We start from the raw sequence: 22,835 nt of genomic DNA, 5'->3' as shown, positions 1-22,835 counted from the left end.
TGTGGGGTGACCTTCCTCCTACCCCCTCCAAGCTGGAAAAGGAAGAGAGAAAAGGGAGGAGCAAAAAAATGAGGAAGTGGGTTGTTTATAAACCGTGGCCTCCAGCTGCTGTTTCGAAACCTGGGGCTGGAGGGGTGCTCTGGGGGCGTGGGTGTGGGTTGTCCCTTCGCCCTGCTTCTGCCCACCCTAAGGGGCTGCTCACCACACCAGAGCCAACCCTGGGCTGCTCACCACACCAGAGCCAACCCTGGGCCAGGTGCACGGAGGCAGGAGGCACCCCTTGTGGTGCAAAGTACAGCAGGAGAGAACCCCACCCAGAGGAGAGTGAAGCGGGCCGGCGGGGGCGGGCTTTTCTTTCCTAGCTGGGTGACTGCCCACCCAGCAGACAGGGCCTGTGGCAGCCACCACCCCCTCCACCCTCATAAGAGTGTCCCAGGACCCCGCCTGAATCAGTGTGGCGGTAACAGCAGCATCATGGCAAACCTCTCAGTGCACCTGGCGGCTCTGATCCTCCTAGGAGCAGCTCTATGCGGTGAGTGAACCTGTAACTGGAGTGGACCAGCTAGGGGCCACCCGCCTACAGAGCAGTCAGCCAGGGACCCCCTCTGTCACACAGGACTGTCTCCCAGCCCCTCTCGGTGGGCAGAAGGGGTCAGTGTCCTTGTGAATGGAAGACTCTGAAAGTCCAGGAATTCTCAAAACTTGGATCTGAAATGCGCAGTTCTACAGTGGAAACTGGCGGCCGGCGGGCCGAACAGGCCAGCAGGAGTGTTGGTCCTGTCAGCTCCACTTTTCTTGGGACTTTTCTTAGGTTTAAATAGAACCCGTGCTGCTCATTGTGTGTGACGGAATGTGCCCCAGACCCTGGCATTCCCTATCCTTCCCAGGCCCCCAGGCATCTGAGCTTGCGACGCTGGGGTGTGGGGATCCAGGGATGGAATTCCAGGTCTGAGGCGGGTAGAGCGGCCTGGGGTGTGGAAACGGCGTCTGTGGGCTGGGCTGCAGGCATCCCCTACGTCCTCACGCGCTTGTTGCCCATCCCCAGCGGCGCAGCCCCGCGGCCGAATCCTGGGCGGCAGAGAGGCCAACTCCCACCAACGGCCTTACATGGCCTCGGTGCAGGTGAATGGCAAACACGTGTGCGGCGGCTTCCTGGTGGCCGAGCAGTGGGTATTGAGCGCAGCGCATTGCCTGGAGGACGTGTGAGTGGCCTGGACGAGGGTGCGGGGCTATAGAGTGGGGGAGGGGTTGGAGTGCGGACCTTGCTCTGACGTGGACTCTACCCCACTCCCAGGGCCGACGGGAAGGTGCAGGTGCTCCTGGGCGCGCACTCGCTGTCGCAGAGGGAACCCTTTAAGCGCCTGTACGACGTACTCCGCGCAGTGCCCCACCCGGACAGCCGGCACGACACCATCGACCATGACCTGCTCCTGCTGCAGGTCGGCCAAGTCTAGCGGCAGTTCCTCCTGCTGCATCCAACACCCCCAGACCCCAGACCTGGCGCCCGCCTCCCCCCACCAGGTCCCACCGAGTCCAGCGGTAGTCCCTCCTGCTACATGCCCCCCGGACCCCAGCCCTGACGCCCATCTCCTCCCACCTGCAGCTTTCTGAGAAGGCAGAGCTGGGCCCAGCTGTGCAGCCCCTGCCCTGGCAGCGAGAGGACCGCGACGTGGCCGCTCGCACGCTCTGCGACGTGGCCGGCTGGGGCGTGGTTAGCCACACGGGCCGCCAGCCCGACCGCCTGCAGTACCTGACCCTGCGGGTGATGGACCGAGACACCTGCAACCTGCGCAGGTATCACGACGGCACCATCACGGAGCGCATGATGTGCGCAGAGAGCAACCGCCGGGACACCTGCAAGGTGCGGAGTGGGGCGGAGCCAGCAGAAGGGCGGGGCTGCATGGAGGGCGGGGCCAATCGAAGGGGCCGAGCTGAGAGCTGGGAAGGCGGGGCCTTGGTGGGTGGGGCCTGCAGTGGTGGGCAGGGCCTGGGCAGATTGATGCGAGAGAGGGCAGGTTGAGGCCAGGGGGAGGAACAGGAACTGCAGTGGCGGAGCTCCAGGTGAACACAGGAGAACAGGAGGGCCTGCGGAGGTGCACCAGCCCTCACGGCCCTGTCCCATGCAGGGCGACTCCGGAGGCCCGCTGGTATGCGGGGGCGTCGCCGAGGGCGTAGTCACCTCCGGATCCCGCGTGTGCGGCAACCCCAAGAAGCCGGGCATATACACGCGCGTGGCGAGCTACGCGGCCTGGATCGATGGTGTGATGGCTGGGGCTGAGGCCGCCTGAGGAGGACCTGAGGGCCTGGAGTCACCAGGAAGCAATAAAGTCACCCACTTCTGCATCCCGTCAGACTTTATTTTTTGTTTCTATTTTGTTTGTTCATTTATTAGGTTGGTGCAAACGTAATTGCAGTTTAAAAGGTTAAAAATAATTGCAAAAACCGCAATTACGTTTACACCAACCTAATATTTTGTTCTTTAGATTCCACATACGTATAAGTGAGGTCATATGGTATTTATCTTTATCTGACTTACTTCACTCAGCATAATACCATCTAGGTCCATCCATGTTGCCACAAATGGCAAGATTTTGTTCTTTTCTTATGATTGAATAATATTTCACTATATATGTGTGTGTGTGTATATATATATATATATATAGAGAGAGAGAGAGAGAGACAGAGAGAGAGGAGAGAGCTCCAACAAAACAAATGCATACAATTTTAAGAAAGGAAAAAACTATTAAAATTACACGGATGGTAACCACTTCGAGCACCTCTTGTAATTGCAGAAGTCAAACATGACTTGTATTCATCTTTTGTTATCGGTATATATTGTGTATTACAATTTTAATACAGTTTTTTCCTTTCTTAAAATGTGTATACTTTTTTTGGCTTTCTCTCTCTCTCTCTCTCTCTCTCTCTCTCTCTCTATATATATATATATATATATACACATATATATTATATATATACATATATATTATATATAATATATATATGACCTTTTTAATCCATTCGTCTATCACTGGACACTGATATCACTTCCACATCTTGGCTATTACTAATTATGCTGCAATGAACATAGGGCTGCATGTATCTTTTTGAATTAGTGTTTTGGATTTCTTCAGGTAATTACCCAGGAATGGAATTGCTGGGTCTAATGCAGTTCTATTTTTAATTTTTTGAGGAACCTCCATACTGTTTTCCATAGCGGCTGCACAATCTGCAATCCTACCAGCAGTGCACTGGGGTTCCCTTTTCTCCACTTCCTCGCCAACACTTGTTGTTTGTTGATTTATTGATGATGGCCATTCTGACAGGAGTGAGGTGGTACCTCCTTGTGGTTTTAATTTGCGTTTCCCTCATGATTAGTGACATTGAGCATCTTTTTATGTGTCTATCGGCCATCTGTGTGTCATCTTTGAAGAAATGTCTATTCAGGTCCTCTGCCCATTTTTTTTATTGGATTTTTTTATGTTGAGTTACATGAGTTGTTTACATATTTTCCATATTAATCCCTTATTTTCATTTGCCATATCTACTCTCATTCAGTAGGTTGTCTCTTCATTTTGTTGATGGTTTCTTTTGTTGTGGAAAAACATTTTAGTTTAATGTAGTCCTATTTGTTTATTTTTTCTGTTGTTTCCCTTGCCTAAGAAGACATATCCGAAAAGATATTGCTAAGAGCAATGTCAAAGAGTTTACTTCCTATGTTTTCTTCTAGGAGTTTTATAGTTTCAGGCCTTGCATTTAAATATTTAATCCATTTGAGTTTACTTTTGTGAGAAATCAGCTAACAGCCTTAGGGGGTTTCCTTTGTATGTAACTGGTTGTTTTCCCCTTGCTTCCTTCAGGATTGTCCCTTCACCTTTAACCTTTGCCATTTTAACTACAGTATATCTTGGTGTGGGTCTCTTTGAGTTTGTCAGGTTTGCAACAATTTGTGCTTCCTGGACCTGGATGTCTGTTTCTCTTCCCAGGTTAGTAAAGTTCTTAACCGTTATTTCTTTAAATACAGTTCTGTTCCTTTCTTTCTTCTCCTCTGAGATCCCTATTAATGCAAATGTTTGAGCACTTGATGTTATCCCAGAGGTCCCCTAACTATCCTTCTTTCGTTAATTCTCTTTTCCTTCTGCTGTTCTGATTGGTTGTCCTCCAGGTCACTAATCCTTTTTTCTGTATCAGTTAATCTGATGCTAATTCCTTCTCATATATTTTTCATTGCAGTTACTGTATTCTTCCAGGTCTGCTTGGTTCTTTCTTATACTTTCTCTTTGTTGAAGTTCTCCGTAAGTTCCTCTGTTTCACTCTCAAATTTGGTGAGCCTCCTTATGACAGTTTTGTTTTACTTCTTTTTTTTATTTAAAAAAAATATATATGGAACGCTTCACGAATTTGCGTGTCATCCTTGCGCAGGGGCCATGCTAATCTTCTCTGTATCGTTCCAATTTTAGTATATGTGCTGCCGAAGCGAGCACTGTTTTACTTCTTTATCAGGCAAATTTCTTGTCTCCATTTCCTTGGGGTTTTTTTTCTGGAGATTTTTTTTCTTGTTTCCTCAATTGAGAGATATTCTGTATTTTCATTTCGTATTTCATTCTGTATTTAATTTCTATGATTTATTTATATGAATTTGACAGAATAGCTCTCTCTTCCATTATTGAGAAAGTGGCCTGAGGTACAAGCGGCCTCTGTGTCGGCTGTGTGTGCCGGGTGGTTGGCAGGTTGGTAGGAACCAAGTGGGTGCCTAAGGCACTGGGGACACTGGCCCACACAACAACAGGAGCAGTTCCAGGTGGGGAGGTGTGTGTGGTGACCCAGGGACCCGGCTTGCTGCCTTTGTTCGGGGCAGAAATGGGCTCCAGCTATGTGTCTGGCAAGGCGCTGTAAAGGCCTTGCAGGTAGGTCAGAGTCCCTGGACAGAGCCGCCCTACGGATGGAGAGGTCACCCCAGCCCCAGCCTTCTCTGTTGGTCTTTCTCCTTTGTTGTTCAGAAGCTGTTTATTCAGCCCTCGCTTGTCGCGGGAGTAACTGTTGTCTCTGTGGCTGTGTGTTTGTTTGCTCGTGGGAGGGAGTGAGTTCCGCGGCCCCTGCGTCCCCCATCACAGACCTGATCAGCCTTTATTGAGCACACACTGCATGTGGGACACCACGGAGCCGAGCCAGACCCAGGGGGAGGCAGAATCCACAATCTAAATCGCGTTCATCGATAATGAGGTGTCAGGAGGTGACCGGAAGGCTGAGAGGCGGCAAACCTGGCAGGAAGAACCTAGGGAGCAAAACCCGGAGACCCGATGCCTTTGACGCCTAGCTAGAGCTGACAGGCGCTGTTCTAGATCTTTGCCACACGGTGGCGTCCTTACTCTTCCCTAGAAGTCGAGAGGCTACCCGAGACCCAGGGAAGCGCCGCTCAGCATGTAGGCCACACGGTGGCGCCCATACTCTTTCCTAAAAGTCGAGAGGAGCCAGGAGCCGTAGGTTGGGCTCGCGTGGGGGTGTATCCTCGGCTAGTGTTCAGCTCTCCCTTTGCTACCCAAGAGGAGCGTGTGGGCGTACTGTCTGCAAGACCCTGCTCTGGGCTGAGGTTTAGGTACACAGATGTAAAGTTGTGATATTATGATGGTGTCCCAAATGGAGAAACAGGCTCCGAGAGGCCGTGTGACTACTGGGGTCACACAGAAACTCCCGGACAAAGTCTGGATTCAAACCCAGAGCCACGGCGTAGACATCCCCTGGGCTGAGAGGGTCAAAGACAGAGGTTGACGGAGCAGCCACACCACTCTGCCCCTCAGACGCATTGCCCTCCTGGGCAACGACAGGGAGGTGACAGAGGGTAGAACGCAGATCCCAATGCCCTGTGCTGTGTCTCCCACCTGGATGAGGGGCCATTGAGGCCCAGCACCTATCAGGCTCCAGGCATTAAGCCTGGTCCATAAAGGGTGTTCATGACCTCCCATTTGTGCAAAACCAGACAAGAGTCTGAGAGGTGAAGTTATGTGCCTCACTGGGGGTCAGAAAGTTGGGATTGAATCTGTGGTGAAGTTTTGTTTGGACGAGTCATTTATTCACACAGAAGCGCTTTTGGAGCTCCTCCTGTGTGCTGGGTCCTGTGGACACAGCTGAGACCCAGTTTTGCTCATGGTAGTTGGTTACATATTCTGTGCACAGGATGTGACTCATTGAGACTTTCCGATGACGGGTGTGAGGTTCTTAGCGTGCTCATGGATTTCGTGTATAATTTGAGAAATTGTGCATGTTTGAATAAGGGGACGGGAGATGTAATTGCTGGTCATTTAGCATCAAAGACTCAGTCATTTGATAGGTATTTCCTGAACAAAAAGATGACGTCAGGGAGCGGCTTTGAATGGATTCAGTTTGGGGAGGAGGAGGATGACCAGATTTAGCAAATAAAAACACAGCCTGTCCAGTCAAGTGGGACTTTCAGAAAACAAATACATTTTATGCTGTTAAGTAGATCCCATGTAACATGTGGGACATTTAAACTAAAAAAATACTCATTGTTCATCTGAAATTCACATTTACTGGGCATCTTGCCTTTTATCTGGTAACACTGGTGGGGGGTACAGGTGAAACTGGATGTTCCCTGTTGCTAGGCTGATGACTGTGGAAGCTGGAGCCCCAGCCCCGTGGCCTGAATGGTGGGGTGGGTGGAGGGCAGGGGCACATCCTGAGGGCAGGGGAGTGTTGTGTGGGTTTGCCCAGCAGAAAAGGGTCCAGGCAGGAGGCACAGTCTGGGCAAAGGCCTGGCAGGAGACAGATTTAAATGCCATTTGCCCTGAAGAACTGACTGCTCCTGTTTTTGTGTGTGTTTTTTTTTTGCGGGGGGTGGCTCCTGTGATCATGGCAGAAACCAGAGCCCTGGGGGACAATGTCGTGTAAGATCCCTTTGATCCTGCAGGACCTCTCCTGGTTGTGCCCCCCAGGTGCATGGCTCTCATATGCAAGTGTTACCCTCCCACTTGCCAGAAGGGGAGCAGGACAAGCCTGAGAGCCACGGGGGAGGGGCAGGAAGGACCCAAAGTAGCTGTGGCCTCCAGCCCCCTGGCTGTACCCCACTTGGATAGGTCACACCCTCCGCTTCTATTTCAGGAGGCTGGTACCCAGGTGGGGGACAAAACATTTTGATCCACAGACTCCCCGTTTGAACATTCCAGGGGACCCGGGGCAGGCGGGCCACCTCATGTGTCCCAGCTGGTGTTCCCAGGCAGCCAGGCATGTTTTACCCACTGGGCTTGCGCAATGATTTATAGAATGTTCTGATGCCTGCTGCACAACAAACCACCTGAACTTAGTGACACAGAGCCACCACCCCTTATGCTGTTTCAGCAGGTCGAGAGAAGCGGGTGGTTTGTCCCCTCCTCTTCAACTGTGTCCAGGTGACCTAGAGTCACACGGAGGCATCTTTGCTCCCGTTGGGCCTGGGCTAGGGCAAGTCCAAGTAGATATGTGGCCCAATGAGGTGTGGGTAACATGACTGTCGAAGGACGAGCCTTTCCACCTCAACAAGCAGATGGCACAGTGACCAAATCACAGGTATGGTTGGGTAGGAAGGACCAGGGGACATCTCGGTAGGGGAAAGGCCTTGTTCCCACTCCCCAAACTCCTGATTCTGAGAACAGATGGTTTACAGACATTCCCTCCACTGGCTCACAATGGCTGTGTCCCTAGGGCAGTGACCCTCACCCACATGCATCTCTACTCGGCTCTGTCCGAGGGGCCCCCCCCTTTACTAGGGTGGCAGATGAGGCCAGGAGCCCACGGAAGGGCTGAGGGACAGCTTCCCTGTCCCCTCCTGGTGTACGTAGCCCAGGAGCTCCAAGTTCCTACGGAAAGCACCAGCCAAACCACATTCGGACTGGACGCTGACCCAGTCCTGCGGCTGCGGACAGGAAGGCTTTAAAGTTGGCCCAGTCCCTTGGTAAGGGCTCCCTGAGATCCTGAGACCCCGAGGCTAAGGGGAGCGTGCAGCAGCTGCTACCTCTCACAGGTGCCGATCTGGCCTCCTCCTTGGAGCCTCCGGAGGAAAACCTAAGAACCAACTACCACATGAGAGGCAGGGCACTGCACCTGGCACCTGAGGGGGCGCAATACAGGAAGGTGCCTGGGGGGCCAGGCCTGAGCAGCTCTGGGTGGGGGAGACCAAGAAGGCAGACAGATACGTGGACACACGTGGACACAGAAACCCACCTACAGGGTGAGGGGGATCAAATGTACGGTGATGGAAGGGGAGCTGACTCTGGGTGGTGAACACACAGTGTGATTTATGGATGATGTGATACAGAATTGCACAACTGAAATCTATGTAATTCTACTAACAATTGTCACCCCCAATAAATTAAAAATAAATTAAAAAAAAAAAAAAAAAGAAAAAAAAAAAAAGAAACCCACCTACAGAGGATCCAGTGGGGGGGGGGCAGAGCCCCCACCTACCCCCAGCCTGTTGCCCCCTGCGGGACCTGTGCCTGGCAGTGATAGGCACTCTATAAATGCTGACACAGAAAGAGTGTGACACACATGGGCACAGAGACCAAGACTGCGTGACAGGGGAGGGGAGTTGGAGTGGGCGGGGCCTGGGAAGGGGCTGCTGGGCAACAGCACACACCAAGCACCTGTGACCCAACCCAGCTGAACATTTATTGGGCGGCCCAGGTCAGAGCCCCCTGGATGAGCAGCTACAGGTGAGCAAACTGATGCAGGAGCCTGGCTGGCATCACGGGCAGCAACCACTGGACACCCGATAGGTTCACATGGGACGTTTTAAAGGACAGATGCCCAGACTGTCCTGGACCCTCTGATCTGGGATCTGGGACATCTGGAGGTGCTCCTGGGGGTCTGCAGGTCCGGGGAGGTCAGCAGTTGGGTTGTGAGACCTAAGGGGCAGGCCCAGGTCTGTCTCAGCACCCAGGACGGGTAGATACACAGCCGGGCCTCTCCTCCCGGGACATGCCATTAGGCTCTGAGGGAGAGACAGTGGTGCCATTGGGCCGAGGGGCACCACCTGGAGGAGGCTTCAGGCCATGTCCTCACCTGCCCTCCCTGTCATGGGTGATGAGGACCCAAAAGTCACCTTTCAAAGATATTTTTTAACACACCCGATGAAGGTCCCAAGTGTGTGAATGCTGTCACCAATGAGGAAGCAGCGTCACCTGCCCATCAGGAATCTATTTACAAGACACAGAGACCCGAGTCAGGGGCAGCTGAGGGCCATCCGCCGCCACAGCCCCCCACACAGGCAGTTCTTGATCCAGCGCTGCTCCCACTGCTTGACGGCCGTTGTCTTGTTGGGTGACTTCAGCATGGTGACACAGCCACACCTGCAGGCAGAGCCGGTGGGAGGAGGAGCTGGGGGGACCACTCCCACCTGCCACTGTGCCCTTGTACACGCTGTTCCCCCACAGGAATGCTGTTCCCTGCACTGCACCCATGCCGAGCTAACTGCACGTCCTGTGTCCCGGCTCAGGCACTGTCCCCTCACCTCCATGAGTGGACAATGTAGGGGATGGGTGCAGCTCACCTGGTGCAGGCCTTGCACTCCTCCGTGGGATAGGCGCCCAGATGCAGCCTCCGCAGGTGGTCCATCTTGGGCTGGCCCGGTGCCCTGGCAGGCGAGGGGAGACCGGAGGGCGTCAGGGCCCTGCACACACACACACACGCGTGCACACGCTGGCACGGGTCCATCTCCCAGATGCAAAGTGTACGTGAAGCGCCCACCACGGCAGAATACAAGGGAAGGTGCGTGCATGTGGGGGAGCATACACATGCTTTCTGCTCGCAGACATATTGGGCCTGGATGGTGCCGTGCCCTCTGGATGACACCAGAGAACCTCGCAGCAGGAAACCCTGTTTCTGGAGGGGACCCGGTGGCTGGGACGGCTTGTTATACTCATGTGAAATATGTTCAAAAGTTTTCAAAACAAAAGGTTCAAAAGCTGCCCCTGATCACCTCCTCGTTCATAAAAGTCTGTTCTGAAACGCACACACACAGAGAAGCCTGTGATTCATCAGGCTGTGTCCCACCGTGACACAAGGAAGATAGTGCTGGGAGGGCCTGGAGGTGAGACTGCTCTTCCTTCTGCTGTTTTCTGAAACTTCTTCCCAAAGGAACAGGCTATGTGGGGAGGTCACATGTGTCTTTTCACCCAATGAGCATCAAGCGGGGGTGGGAGCCTGACGGTCCTGGTTGGGATTGTCACTAGGCTGCTTCCTGGCTCTGACCTTGGTTCAGTGACTGCACCTTTCTGAGGTGTTCACTCGACGATGAGATGGGGACAAAACCCTACCCCATGGTGCTGTGGGCAGTAAAGGGTTAAACGCTTTGGCTGTTTAGACTCCACATTTCCAAAAACAGGGCTAGCTCCAGACTGCCAGAGGTCCCCTCAGCCCTGTGAAGGTCCCTCCTGACACAGCGTTTTATCTGCTGGGGGCCGCAGGCCAGGCCTGGTGTGGTTTATGGTAAGGGGCTCGGGCCACGTTGTATCAGCTTGACCTCTGCAGGAGCTGGAGCCCGAGTAACCAAGGTCACCACGTGGGCACTGTACACAGTGACAGACCACGGGGAGGCTATTACATACACAGCCAAGGGCACAAATCAGTAAAGACACAGGTGACAGTGGAGGGAAGTGACAGGTACTGGAGTGTGGGGGGAATTCAGTGACTGAGCGATGGACATCTCTAGGGGACAGGAGGCAGCAGGTACAACAGATGCACAGGCCCCGAGGCAGAGGCATGAAGGTGGGAGTCAGGTGGTTTTAGGGGGAACCTCCTGGAAGGAACATGCAAAGGGCACAAGGCAGAGGGCACGCACCTGATGAGGCCATCCAGCTGCAAGGTGGTGGCGCTGCCAGGCAGAGTGGGAGCCTTGCCAAAGTGCAGCCGCAGGGGCTGCTTGGGCTGCAGGCGGCTGACCAGGCCGTCGCTGACAGGCAGCCAGTCCAGGTTGGGGATGAGCAGCTGGCTGGGCAGCAGGCAGCATTCATCGACGAGAGCCTCGTCTGGCTCGCTCGTGGGGCCCTCATCACGGCCTGCAGGGAGAGCGGCGGGACATGAGCACGGCGTGCGCAGCTCGGAGCTCAGCGACCATATCTGAGCCCTGCTCTGCCCTGGCTTCCCGGGTGGCCAGGGAAGCTCTTCCCCCTCTCTCGCCTCAGTCTTCTCTGTAAAACAGGAACCCATTCACTGAAAAAACATTAAGTGAGCACTGGGTGCCTTCCTGCGAACAGGGCTGCAAGAATGACAGAACCTAGCCCTCCAGAAATACATGGCCTGGCGACACAAGACAAATCACCAGTGCCTAATAACGGCTGATGTCTAATGAGCACCCACCCTGTACTTGGACCTGTGCTGGGTGCTAGGGAAACAGTGGGGACCAAGACAGAGCTGGTTCAACCTGTGGGTGCTTCTATTCTAGTGGGGGGCCTTAGCCAGGGGTCGTAGGTTGGTAGGGGGATGGGAGTAGTGGGCTGGTGTCTCACAGCAGATCCAGAGCTTGGTGAGCAGACGGAAGAGCAGGGACATGCTGTCCTGGGTGTCGGAGGTGGCTGTGTACACAGGCAGGCAGCTGGGCTTCAGCAGGCCCCAGATGCGGATGACAACCATCAGCTCCCGCAGCATGCCCAGCGAGGTGCCGTCCCGCAGGAAGCTGTGGCCCGGCCGCAGTGGAGAGCCCTGGGGGAGAAGCACTCAGGCTGGGCATTTAACTGTGTGCAGCATCCTAGGAACTCGGTGGGTTCTGGGGCAGGGGGTCCTGGGGAGGGACAGGTAGGGTGCACACCTGGTTGGGCAGGCTGGCCAGCAGGTAGAGCACGAAGTCACCCACCCACTGCAGGAGCTGCTGCAGCGCCTGCAGCGTGTTCATATCTAACACAAACTCTTCTGTCTTGAGGTTGATCATAACCTTGTCGATGTCTGGAAGGGAAGAGCAGTCAAGAGCAGCAGGGCCCCACGGTGCGCACGGGCTGGCCCCACTTTGCGCCCTCGTCGCCTCACCACCCACCGGCTCCCACCATGAGCTGGGGCCAACCCAACGCCGTGAGCGAGTGAGTGGACAGGATCGCTGAGCGGGTGACCTTCAGGAAGGGGCTGGGCCCAGAGCCGCAGGCTGTCCACCGCCGGCCGCAGGACGACCCCACAGCCCGCAGACCCACCTGTGCTGCTGCCCCCGCAGCTCCTCCCCTCCCAGGCATTTGCTCAGGGACACAGCTCCCAGGCCCGGCTGACTTGTCTTTCTTGTCTTTCGTTCCTCTCTGGTTGAAATCTGCCCCCAGCTCCAGGTCAGCCCTCAGGGCTGGCACATTCCCCTCCTTCAGGAACCATGCCTGGCAGAGGAGACACCAGTGAACAGTGCTTGAGTAGAGACAGGACCCACCGACATCCGTGATCTTGGTGCAGATCTCGGTCAGCCGGTCGCCGGGACTCTTGTCGGGCGTGTTGAGGATGTGTGGACGCAGCAGGGACTTGAGCATGGAGCTGACAGCGATGAGGAAGAGCTTGGCATGGTAGTCGCACACGCGGGTCACCGTGCAGGGCGACAGCTTGCACAGGGAGGCCTTCATTGCCAGGATCCGGGTGGAGAGGACCTGGGGGACAGGTGGCATGAGGCGGGACATCCGCCTGAGAAGCCTGCGGGAGAGGCTTTTGCCACAGCGTGTAGCTGGCTGGGCAAGGTGAAGCAGCCTGCTTAACCTCTCTGTGCCTCACCTCCAATGGCAGAATCTGGTAAGAGGACCTGCCTATAGGAAGTGTGGGGTGTCAATCTGCCCCCAAGGGACAGTGGGCCATGTCTGGGAACATTGTGGTTGTCACACTGGGGGTGCTCCTTGCACTGGGGAAGTGGGGCCAGGGAGGCTGCTCAGGCCCCACGATGCCCAGGACAGTCCCCCACCGAGATAACCTAGCCCAGTGTCAGCAGTGCTGGGGGGACCTGGTGCCGTGGGACAACTGAATGCGCCGATGCATTAAAATGCTGCATGGTTAGGGCTCCTAAGCGTGTGATTGTATTTCTGTCACGTCCACACACCCTAATAGGTTCACTCCTGTCCTATCAAGCTGTTCTTGTGAAGGAGTCCTTTTCCCCTTTGTACCATCTTACTGGTCACTGCTGGCAGAAAGGAAAACCACCCATTTCTACAACTGTGCTTGTGCAGTGCCCACACTGACCTCCCACTGGATCTCAAGGCCCCCGGGTGCTCGTGGTTTCAGAGGCACACACGTGTTGTCTGGTCATCGCTCTCTCTTCCCCTTTGATGTCTGAGCCTATTTGCTGCCCCTGTCATGTAGCATGGGCGACTCGCCGGGATCCAAACTGGCATGCACACGTCGCACTCAGAGCAGTTTGGGGACATGGCCCCCTGTCCATGGCAGGGAGGCAGGGCCCCAGGAGTTCACGTCCCACCTATAGGGTTCTGACTTTCTACAGAAAACTCAAGGTGAAGAAGTTGGGGGTGTTGCCTGGCACTACCTGCTGCAAGGTGGCGCTCTGGCGTGTGTACTCCTCGTGCAGCCTGTCCACGAGGCTCTGCACCATGGCCGGCTGCACGTGCAGCAGGATATCCCACCAGTCGTAGCCAGTCACCATGCAGTACTCCAGCAGGAATAGCAGGTGTCGCAGGGCCAGGCCCATGTCCAGAGTGTGGCCCATGGAAGGCGAGATGCGGAGCATGCTCAGCTGCGGGAAGGAATGGCCAGTGAGGCCACAGGGCACACCTGGGTCCTGGCCCCACTGCCTTGGTGGGCATCAAAGACCGCCGCGTAGAAGCACTCACGGGCTCGCGGGAGCCGCACACACTGGACGTCAATGGAGTCCCACTTCCCAGAAACAGCCTGAGGGGCCACCCTAAACCTGCAAGGCACATACATCTGGGGTGACTGGACCTCCATGGAAGACGCAGTCCCACGTGGGGCCGTGGGGGTCCTATCAATCCCCAGGAAAGCTGAGCACCTCACACAAAGGCCTGGGGAACGGTGATGGGCAAGGCTACCACACATTGGTGCCACGGAAACAGAACCAAAACAAGTGACAAGGAGATGTCCGACAGTGACTTGACAGAGCCCATGTCCTCCCAGGCAGCAGGCTGGCATGGCGTGGGGACTCCTCCTGTCCCCACCGCACAGGTGGCTTTGATACATCCAGGCCAGCGCTTACCTTCCCATGGTTGTCGATGCCCACAAGGGCCAGGGAGGTCCAGGAGAGCTGCATGGCCTTGAAGTGGACGGCAGGACCCGTGGTCCGAGGGCGCTTGATGGCTGGCTCATCCACGGCACGTGTGGCCACAGAGCTGTAGAAGACAGCCATGGTCTGCAGTGACAGTCGGTGCACAATGTGGACGCTGCCATCATGGAAGGCCAGGGCCAGCCCTGGGGGAGGGGCACATGCGGGGTCAGGCGAACGACCTGCAAGCTGTGGATGATGGGAAGTGCCTGCCCGGGGAGCAGTGAGGCCTGAGCTGCCTGGGGCCCAGAGCCCATGCCGGGCCGGCTGGCCCAACAGCCGCGCCCCTCCTTTGCTAACAGCCCACGAGAGCCAGTGCAGCACCCCACTGCCAGTTCAGGCTGTACACCCCCCACTGCTTTGCAGCTGGCACTAAGTTTTGGCTGATGTGAGCAAACATACAACTTTCAGGGGGCCAAGCTGGGAGGGGACAGGGGCACACAAAAGGCCTCATGGTGGTAACAGAGGTCAGTGAAGCCAGGAGCTTGAGCCTTAAGCTTGTAATGAACATGTAACAGGGTCGGGGGGCTGTCAGCTGTCACAACACTTTAAGCCTAACTTGTTCGTGGTCACGGGCCCAGGAACTGAACCCAGGATCAACATCTCAGCTGCTACCACAGGGTGGGGGGGATGCCTATCTGGAAAGTTTGCCCCAAGTTCCCAACCTCTGTTTTATTGATTTCTAATAGCTCTTTACATATTAAAGATACAGCTTTTCACCAGCCAGCCTCACAGCCCTTTGAGCCTCTGCCCTTAAAGCAGGGCCACCAGCTCACCGGGAACTGACTCGAGGCCAGGAGGCTCCCACGGCCCTGAGACCCGAACCTAAGGCAGAGCCCTCCGTACCGAGGCCAGGGTAGAACTGCGTGTCGCTGGCCACCTTCAGGTCAGTGTTGGTGAGTGAGATGGGCAGCTTGGGCAGTGCCACAGCAGATACCCGGTCCAAGTCATTGGTGGCCGACAAGATCCTCCATTTAAGAATCATGGGCTGCTTGTCACCAACTGAAAAGAGGCAGGGACACAGAATAGCAATGGAATGAAAACAAATGCTGCAAACAGGCCCCCGCAGGGGCACCAGCCAGGCCCCCTTCTTCAATTCCCCAGCCTGCCCCTCCTCGGGGCCCGCCTCAGCCCTGACAACTGGGTGACATGCCCCAGCGAGCTGCTTGGTGTGGGATGGGTATGTGACAGGAGGTAGCCAACAGAACCCAGTCCTGGGGCACCATGGGGATGGGTTGGACCTGATAAACTGAAAGGGGATGCCACCCCAGACCTTGCCGCCACACAAACCCTTACAACTCGGCCAGCTTGCATTGGGTTTTCTGTCCCTTATGATTTAAGAAGTCCTGGGTGGGACTCCAGCTCTCCCTACCAGATAAGACATATCTCCTTCCTGTGTCCACCCCTCGGCGTGATGCTGAATATCCCCCTAACAGGGGGTAGAGTGATTTCTGTGAACTGGGCTTGGCCAGTGGGCGCTGGTGCACGTGATGTGGGCAGAGGCTCACAGCAAGATGGTCTGCAGGGCTGGCACCCTGGGAAAATGGGCCCAGCTGCCATCAGCAGCCCGAGCCCGAAGGGTGATGGCAAGAACAGGAACCAGGCAGGCGCAGCGGGCAGCCAACTCAGGACAACACAGGCTATGGTTCTGAGCCTCTTTGGGGCTGGTTTGTTAAACGGCAAAGCTGTCACAGGGCTCCTCTTTGCCACCCATGTGTCTCCAGATCTGTGCCCCTGGGTGGCTCCCCAGTTTATAAACCTGCTGCAAAACCAGCAGGAGAGTCTCCGCAAACATCGCCTCTCCCAGGGGAAACTGAGGCACAGGGAGGTCACAGAGTAGAATTCAGTACACAGAGTGTAAGGGTAAAAACCACAGTGGGGTGTCCAGGGAGGGCCTGCAGCCCAGCCATTTACACACTTCCTTTCCCCTGACCAGCGCCTGGAGAGACAGAGGCCCCCTGTAGGGCCACCAGCTGCTGTCCACAAGCTCCCCAGGATGCTGGTCCAGCGACAGGGCAGGGACGGCCCTCTTTACATTAATTACTCTGAGGCCAAAATGGGAAGCTTATGGAACCACCACCACCACAGGTGGGGGCGCAGAGCCATCAGGGTCCTCTTGACACTGTTTCATTAGCGGCTTCTGCTTAGCATCCCAGCAGGTCCAACCACTCCAGAGTCCATTAACACTAATCAGCAAAAAGCCAAGCTTTCTTCGGAGAGGCAGCATGAAACCTGGGGGGCAGGGTTTACCCCCTAAACCCCCCAACTCTGGCTTCAGCGGATGAAAACGAAGTGGCTTTTTCTAGGGTCTGTGTCAGAGAGGAGAGGGTGCTTATCTTAGTGGGGCGTCTTTGGGCCACCCTGAGTCATGGGGGCTTCATGTGGGTGTGAGGATGGGGGAGAGGGAGGTGAGGAAATCCAGCGAGTGTGTTCTTGGCAAACACAGTTAAACCCTCCAGCCTCGATTTCCTCACATTATACCAGGGTTTCCAGAAGATTCCATGGCTTTTAGGATTGGATGCCTCCCTGTGGCCCCATTCTAGCTCCTGACCTCGTGCCCCAGGACCTTTGCACTACCATTCCTCCACTAGGCACATGGTCCCCAAAGGAGATTTTAGGGTGAGGTGGTTAAGGCTGCCTGCTGAGTGACTGTGGACAAGGACTTTGCCTCCTTGGGCCTCAGTTTCCCCAAATTAAAAGTCAAATGACCCAGCCTCCCTCCCCCGAGGGGGACTCACCCACAGGAGAGATCTGCTGGAAGATGTTGTTCACAGGGAGCCCCTCTTTCCGCAGGGACCAGCACTCCACGATGCTGCTCGTCTGGCTGGATGCGCACAGGAGCACCTGGGGGAAACGGCGGGCAGGTTGGCGAGGACGCAGTGCCTCGGGCACGCACACTTTGTGGGGCACTCATTGTACCCTGGGCTCAGTCAGTGCTGGCCTGCCGGATCCAGCCACCTCCCCTCCCTGGGCCTCCAGCTCCTCAATCGCTCATGTAGGCCCCAACCTCACAGCCATTGTGGATTTGAACCCAGGCCCCACCACCCGCCACCATGCTGAAACGAAACATCACCCTGATGGTGTGCTCCCTGGTGGGGGTTTGGGCCTTACTGCCGCGCGGTAACGATGGGAACTCGGGTGACTTAGTAGGGTCAGTCCCCAAGTCGTACCCATCCTGGTCCAGGGACCTGCAGAAATGTCACCTCACATGGCAGAGGGACTTTGCAGGTGGGATTAAGTCAGGGCCCCTGAGATGGGGACGACCCTGGATTCCAGGGGGCTCATCACAGGGTCCTCATAAGAGGAAGGCAGGAGACTGAGAGTCAGAGATAGAAGAGGCTGCACTGCTGGCTGTGACGATGGAGGAGGGGCCACAAGCCAGGGACGCGGTGCCCCTAGAAGCTGGAAAAGGCCAGAAATGGTTCTCCCGGGGCCTCCGGAAGGACCAGCCCTGCCCGCACCTGGGTTTAGCCCCAAGAGGCCTGTGTGGACACCCAACCCCAGGATTGCCAGTGAGTGTTGGAGCACAGCCACTGGGCACTCACCTGCTCTGACATGTCACGGGCCAGGAACTTGAGGTGGGTGACGGCAGGGAACCTGGCCTTGCGGTTGGGATCGGTGGTACAGCGCATGAACAGCGAGGGAAGGATCTCAGTGTCCACACGGCACTTCTCGCTAACCACGCCCACACACACCTTGTAGAACTGCACGGGGCAGGCGCTGCTGCCATCCGCCGTGGCCACCACGATATTGCCACCACCCGTGAAGGCAATGTCAGCCAGGGCCACACGGCTGCGCAGCCGGCACAGGCTCTCTGTCGACGTTAGCACCTGCCCGCTAGGCTTGAGTAGGGACACGGTGACCAGGCCACTGACCGTCACTGCGATCCAGCCCTCCATGGGCTTGCCCCCAAACAGCGTTAGCGACGGCGAGAACTTGACACGGGAGAACTTTTCCCCGAAGCTGGAGACTCCTGACTGTGGGGGAGGGAGTAAAGGGATCCACTTAGTGCCGAAGTCCCCAGCCTAGGGCGGCAAGAAAGACACCCTGCCAGCCATTCTGGGTCTGCCTCTTGTGACTCGAAGACCCCCTTCTGGGAGTCACACTAAAAAAAACACAGAGGAACAATGAGACAGAAATCATGAGAATGTGGACTTGAATTCAAATCCTGCCTTGGCCACTTGAGCACTATGTGATGTGGGTCTCTCTGGCCCTCAGACTCCTCATCTGCACTTTGGAGGACCGTGGTGAGGATCAAATGACTAAACATGTGTAGGACAGGAATTGCAACCTTCTCCTGTAAAGGGCCAGACATAGCATTTTCACTTCTACAGGCCAGGTACCTCTGCTGCGACTGCTCGCTCTTCCCCTGCATTTGCAGAAGCAGCCACTGATAAGACTGCTCACAAACACAGACCCCTTCAGTAAAGCATTCAGGAGGTGCTGTGAAAGTACTGGCTGCTGCTGCTATTTTCTTACTGTTTTACGTTTGTAAATTGGATTTAAGGTATGATTTATATGCAAGAAAATTCACCCTTTTTTAAGCATATAGTTCCATGAGTCTTGACAAATGTGTTTCATCACTGAAACCTCCCCGAGCAAGAGGCTACACAGTGTTTCTCTAGGTGGCCTGAGAACATCTGTGTCCCTCTGGTGAGCTGGAGCAGAATGCAGGTTCCTGGGCCTCAGACCTGTGCCCGGCCCCGAGCTGAGCCCTCTCATGCCTTCTCTCATTGACTCTTCACCAAGATCCACCATCAACCCCATTTGACAATGAGCAAAGTGGTGCACAGAGACTTTAAGTCAGGATTTGAATTCAGGTGCCCCTTGACCCAGGTGGCTCCCACGCTTCACTGTGACGTTGGGCTGAAGTACAGGCTGAGGAAAGAGAAATTCTGGAATGTTACTAAATCAGAGTGGGCTAGGTTTCGAGGAGAGCAGCCATCATTGCAACGGGAGCCTCACCGACGACAGCAGCCATCGGGTAAATGGCTGGCCCACAGAAGTTAACTGATTAATCAAAAGCGTGAGCCAGGTCCACACCTCAAAAAACCAGAGGATTCCGGTGATGGGAGAAGAGGAGCCAGGTATAGTGGGAGATGGGGACAGTAAACGACCTCGTCCACAGCACTTGTTCTCTCAAACAGGACACCCACCTTTTCCACGTGCAGTGCCAGCTTCACACCGTTGTGCAGCCAGGACAGGGCCACAATGGGGTCCCCTTCCACCAGGCTGCCCACAGAGCTCTCCCAGCTGTTGGCCAGATGGTCCGCCATACTCCAGCATTTGATCTGTCCGTTGGCATCAGCTGACAGTAGCCGGGAGCCTGTGGGGGGCAAACCTGCATCACAAACCCCCACTGCGGGAAGGGATAATCACCGCAGTATGTTAAGGGCCTGGGAGAAAGCAGCCCAGGGGAGTGGCACAAGGTATGCTGAGGAAATGGCTCTGGACATGGGGAACAGGAACAGCAGCAGCTGCAAAGCCACAGGTCAAAGGTTCGAGTTCCAGCTCTGGACTCTGGGGACATAACCAGGAAAAGACAGAGCATGTGACCCTGGGATTCAGAGTCAAGGGTGAGCACCACCGTGGTCTCCCTCCGCCATGCAGGAACACCCTCGGCTCTGCCCTCACCTGACTGGTCCCACTCAAGGCAGGTGATGGCCTCGCTGTGCCCTGAGTTGATAGAGTGCACATCCCAGGGATGCTCCGTGTCCAGGATGTGGATCAGTCGGGTCAGGTCTGCCGGGGTGGGGGACAGGGCATGGTCAGCAAGGTGACAATGACATGGCCCTGAGGCAACCAATGACCCCAGGGGGACTCAGGGAGGAAGCCAGAGAATGTCCCACCCACAGGGGAGTCATGGAGGTGCTGCTGACCAGATCGACGGCCCAGGCAGTAACGAGGAACAGGCCGTGTCCCCAAGGGAGAACAGAGCAGGCCCGGGAGTCTGCCACCAGTGTGTCTACAACCACATTGTTAAGAGACCCAGAAAACAGAAAGGGAAGAAAATGACCCCATACATGCTGACATGGAAGGTGACAGGTGGTTCTTTTTCCTCAGTTCCTGCGCTTTTTAAATTTTCTGTAATGAGTGCACATTACTCGGATGATGGAGAGAAGACAGCCCAGCATCCGTGCACCTTAGAGGCTTTCAAAAGCCAAACAGTGACATGTACGGCCCGGAAACTGAGGCACTAGTCTCCAACAAACCGGAGTGGGCTGCCCACCCTCAGCCCCTCCTATCACACAGGGGTAGGAGAGCATCCCCACAGTAGCCAGCACTTCAATGCGAGGTTCACCGAGGACAGCAGGCAGCAGTTCAATGCACCTGCCCTTTGCACTCCTGTGAGGATGAGACCCTCACCTCCCCCAGTTACAAGTGAGGAAGCCCTAAGAGGGCCTGGATGGGTGGAAGATAGCTCCCAGGCAGGCCTGGAGACTTGGAGTTGCCCAATAGCAGTGTTCCAGGTACTGTGGGAGCCTGTGTGGGGAGAGGAAGGACAGGGAGCTGGGCTGGAGGTGAGGGGACACACCCTGGTCGTCGTTCCGGAGGTCTGTGGTGAAGGCGATGAGGTTGCGGCAGGACCAGGCGCACGCCAGGGGCACTGATGGGCAGTGGGTGCTCTTGGGCCATTTCTCCCACTCGCAGACATAAGCCAGATCCATCTGTCACAGGTCACACACCAGTCACCTGAGGGAGGGAATGACCACCTGAGGGAGTGACAGAGAGGACTAGCTCATCGTAGCATTCACTGAGCACCTGTAGGGCACTAAAAGTTATGCTGGATGCTGGGTCGCCAGAGAATGAAAAGGGCCCAATCCCTGACCTTGGGTTTTGGGGATGGGGTGGGGAGAGCTGCATTTTAAACATGGAGGGTCAAGGAGGCCACACCAGGGAGACAACATATGAGCATGGGTGTGAGGGAGGTCTGAGGCATGGAGATGTCTGGGGAAGAGCATTCCTAGCAGAGGGTACAGCCACCGCAAAGGTACAGAGGCTGGACTGAGTCTAGGGTACTGAAGAAGTGGCCACGCAGCTGAGCTGAGGGTGGGGGTGACGGTGAACTTTCACCCAGAGTGAGGTGGGAGCCCCAGGAGGGCTGTGACCTATTTATGTTTCAACAGGACCCCTCTGGCTCTCTGCAGGGTACAGCTTAGGAGATGGGGTGGAAGTAACTGCACTGGTCCAGGCCAGTAACAAGGTGGACGGCAGTGGCAACTGTAAGAAGAGGTCGGATCCTGGGTTTACTCGGAAGGCAGGGCACTGGTGGGGCTGCCTTTGGCCGGGTTGGCGGGGAGTCAGCAGTTTGGTCTTAGTGTGGGACGTGCTGAGTGGAGCGCTAACAATAGAGGCGAACGTTTCCTCAGAGCTATGTGCCCGGCATCAATTATAGGTTATTTCCTTTCACCATCACAAAAGCCCAGTCAGATTGTTAATACGATCAACCCCCACGTCCCCAATTCTCCAGGCCCTGCTCCAGAACAACAAAGCCGCGCCACAAGCCCCTTCAACACTTTAAGTTCCGCTCCCAAAGCCTTCCATCCCCATCCCCTTCAATCTTTGCTTTCCAAACCCCGCTCCCAATTTGTTCCTTGAGCTCCCAGGCCCAGCCTAAACTCTCAGGCTCCGCTCCAGAGACCCCAACCAATCCCCCAGCTCAGTCCCCAAAGACCTCCAGCCACGCCCCCAACAACCTTTGCTTTCCAAACCCCACCCCCCAGATACCTGGCTTCCAGGACCCCACCTCCAATTCTCCCTCGGTACCCAGACTCCATCACAGGGGCCCCGCGCAATCTTTAGGTCCCGCCCCCCAGTCTCCCAGACCCTCAAGCCTCCCCTCCATTCGTCCGAGGACCCTCCTCAGGGACAAACAATCCCTAGACCCCGCCCCAATTTCCCCCAGCTCCGGACCCCGAGTTGCCGCCAAAAACCCCAGACCAAGCCTAGCGCGGCCCAGGCCACGTACCCAGAACCCTTTGCTCTCCAGACCCGCCCTCTGACCCCACAGACCCCGCCCAGGGCCCAGGAGTCCCCGCCTTCTCCGGGCCGCGCTGCCCTGGGCCGTCAGGAGGCCGGCTGACCCTCCGGGCCGTCGTAGTCCCGCGCTCACCGGACGGGCCCGTACACCACGGCCGCATACAGCACTCGTCCTAACTCCCCGGTTCCAGCGCCACTCTCTTTCCCCACGACCAACAACTCGACCGCGCAGCGCGACAGCTTCCCGGAGACTTCTGGGACGGCGGCGGCTCCGGCTCCGCCCCACTTCCGGGTCGTTTGAATATAGGCATTAATAATTCCCAGCAGCCACCTGAGTTTTATTTGGTAGAAAAAGAAACACTTTTTCAACTCCAGTAAATGACCGCATTTGGTTCCGCTATATGTTACCCTAACATCATATAAGAATTTGTTGCTAAACTTTTGTAACGAGGTTCACCGTTAGTGTAAAGAAATTTTATCTTTACCCTTTAAATAGTTCTCGGGTCACAAGTCGAACTGTGCTCGCTTCGGCAGCACATATACTAAAATTGGAACGATACAGAGAAGATTAGCATGGCCCCTGCGCAAGGATGACACGCAAATTCGTGAAGCGTTCCATATTTTT

The 22,835-nt window shown here is 55.6% G+C and overlaps 2 protein-coding genes and 2 non-coding genes across 5 annotated transcripts; 2 read left to right on the top strand and 2 right to left on the bottom strand.

The window, feature by feature from the left end:
• The first annotated feature begins 236 nt into the window (after positions 1–236).
• Positions 237–2,351, top strand: CFD (complement factor D). Its single transcript, XM_033135383.1, has 5 exons — positions 237–532; positions 1,046–1,202; positions 1,295–1,439; positions 1,604–1,861; positions 2,127–2,351. Exons 1-5 carry the CDS (start codon positions 475–477, stop codon positions 2,286–2,288), a joined length of 780 nt encoding a protein of 259 aa, XP_032991274.1. The 5' UTR covers positions 237–474; the 3' UTR covers positions 2,289–2,351.
• Positions 2,352–4,374: 2,023 nt separating this feature from the next.
• Positions 4,375–4,481, bottom strand: LOC117038583 (U6 spliceosomal RNA). The gene has a single exon (XR_004425677.1). It is a non-coding gene; the product is annotated as a U6 spliceosomal RNA (small nuclear RNA).
• Positions 4,482–8,634: 4,153 nt separating this feature from the next.
• MED16 (mediator complex subunit 16) lies at positions 8,635–22,541 on the bottom strand. Of its 2 annotated transcripts, none has more exons than XM_033134752.1 (15): positions 22,344–22,541; positions 20,766–20,923; positions 19,865–19,972; positions 19,387–19,556; positions 17,776–18,207; positions 16,969–17,074; positions 15,077–15,232; positions 14,165–14,376; positions 13,481–13,687; positions 12,389–12,599; positions 11,795–11,928; positions 11,496–11,688; positions 10,829–11,045; positions 9,539–9,658; positions 8,635–9,338 (listed from the first exon to the last, which is right to left on the bottom strand). In XM_033134752.1, the coding sequence occupies exons 2-15, from the start codon at positions 20,896–20,898 to the stop codon at positions 9,212–9,214; spliced, it is 2,526 nt and encodes an 841-aa protein (XP_032990643.1). In that variant the 5' UTR covers positions 20,899–20,923; positions 22,344–22,541; the 3' UTR covers positions 8,635–9,211. The 2 variants fall into 2 exon arrangements, with proteins under 2 accessions (XP_032990643.1, XP_032990644.1); XM_033134753.1 differs by having other exon boundaries at positions 9,539–9,622; positions 22,344–22,538.
• A 187-nt stretch (positions 22,542–22,728) lies between these two features.
• LOC117038581 (U6 spliceosomal RNA) lies at positions 22,729–22,835 on the top strand. The gene has a single exon (XR_004425675.1). It is a non-coding gene; the product is annotated as a U6 spliceosomal RNA (small nuclear RNA).

Source organism: Rhinolophus ferrumequinum, chromosome 18 (assembly GCF_004115265.2).
Source record: "Rhinolophus ferrumequinum isolate MPI-CBG mRhiFer1 chromosome 18, mRhiFer1_v1.p, whole genome shotgun sequence".
NCBI lineage: Eukaryota > Metazoa > Chordata > Mammalia > Chiroptera > Rhinolophidae > Rhinolophus > Rhinolophus ferrumequinum.
The sequence above is the reverse complement of the archived record's forward strand: the minus strand, read 5'-3'. Positions and strand labels throughout refer to the sequence as shown.

Excerpts from the sequence above, each read along its gene's own strand:
- CFD (XM_033135383.1), top strand. The coding sequence starts at position 475 with ATGGCAAACCTCTCAGTGCACCTGGCGGCTCTGATCCTCCTAGGAGCA. Across the intron at positions 1,203-1,294 it reads GCGCATTGCCTGGAGGACGT|GGCCGACGGGAAGGTGCAGG; the intron begins GTGAGTGGCCTG and ends CCCCACTCCCAG. Across the intron at positions 1,862-2,126 it reads ACCGCCGGGACACCTGCAAG|GGCGACTCCGGAGGCCCGCT; the intron begins GTGCGGAGTGGG and ends TGTCCCATGCAG.
- MED16 (XM_033134752.1), bottom strand. The coding sequence starts at position 20,898 with ATGGATCTGGCTTATGTCTGCGAGTGGGAGAAATGGCCCAAGAGCACC. Across the intron at positions 11,929-12,388 it reads CACCAAGATCACGGATGTCG|ACATCGACAAGGTTATGATC; the intron begins GTGGGTCCTGTC and ends CTTCCCTTCCAG. Across the intron at positions 11,046-11,495 it reads CACCAAGCTCTGGATCTGCT|GCCGTGATGAGGGCCCCACG; the intron begins GTGAGACACCAG and ends CTCTCCCTGCAG.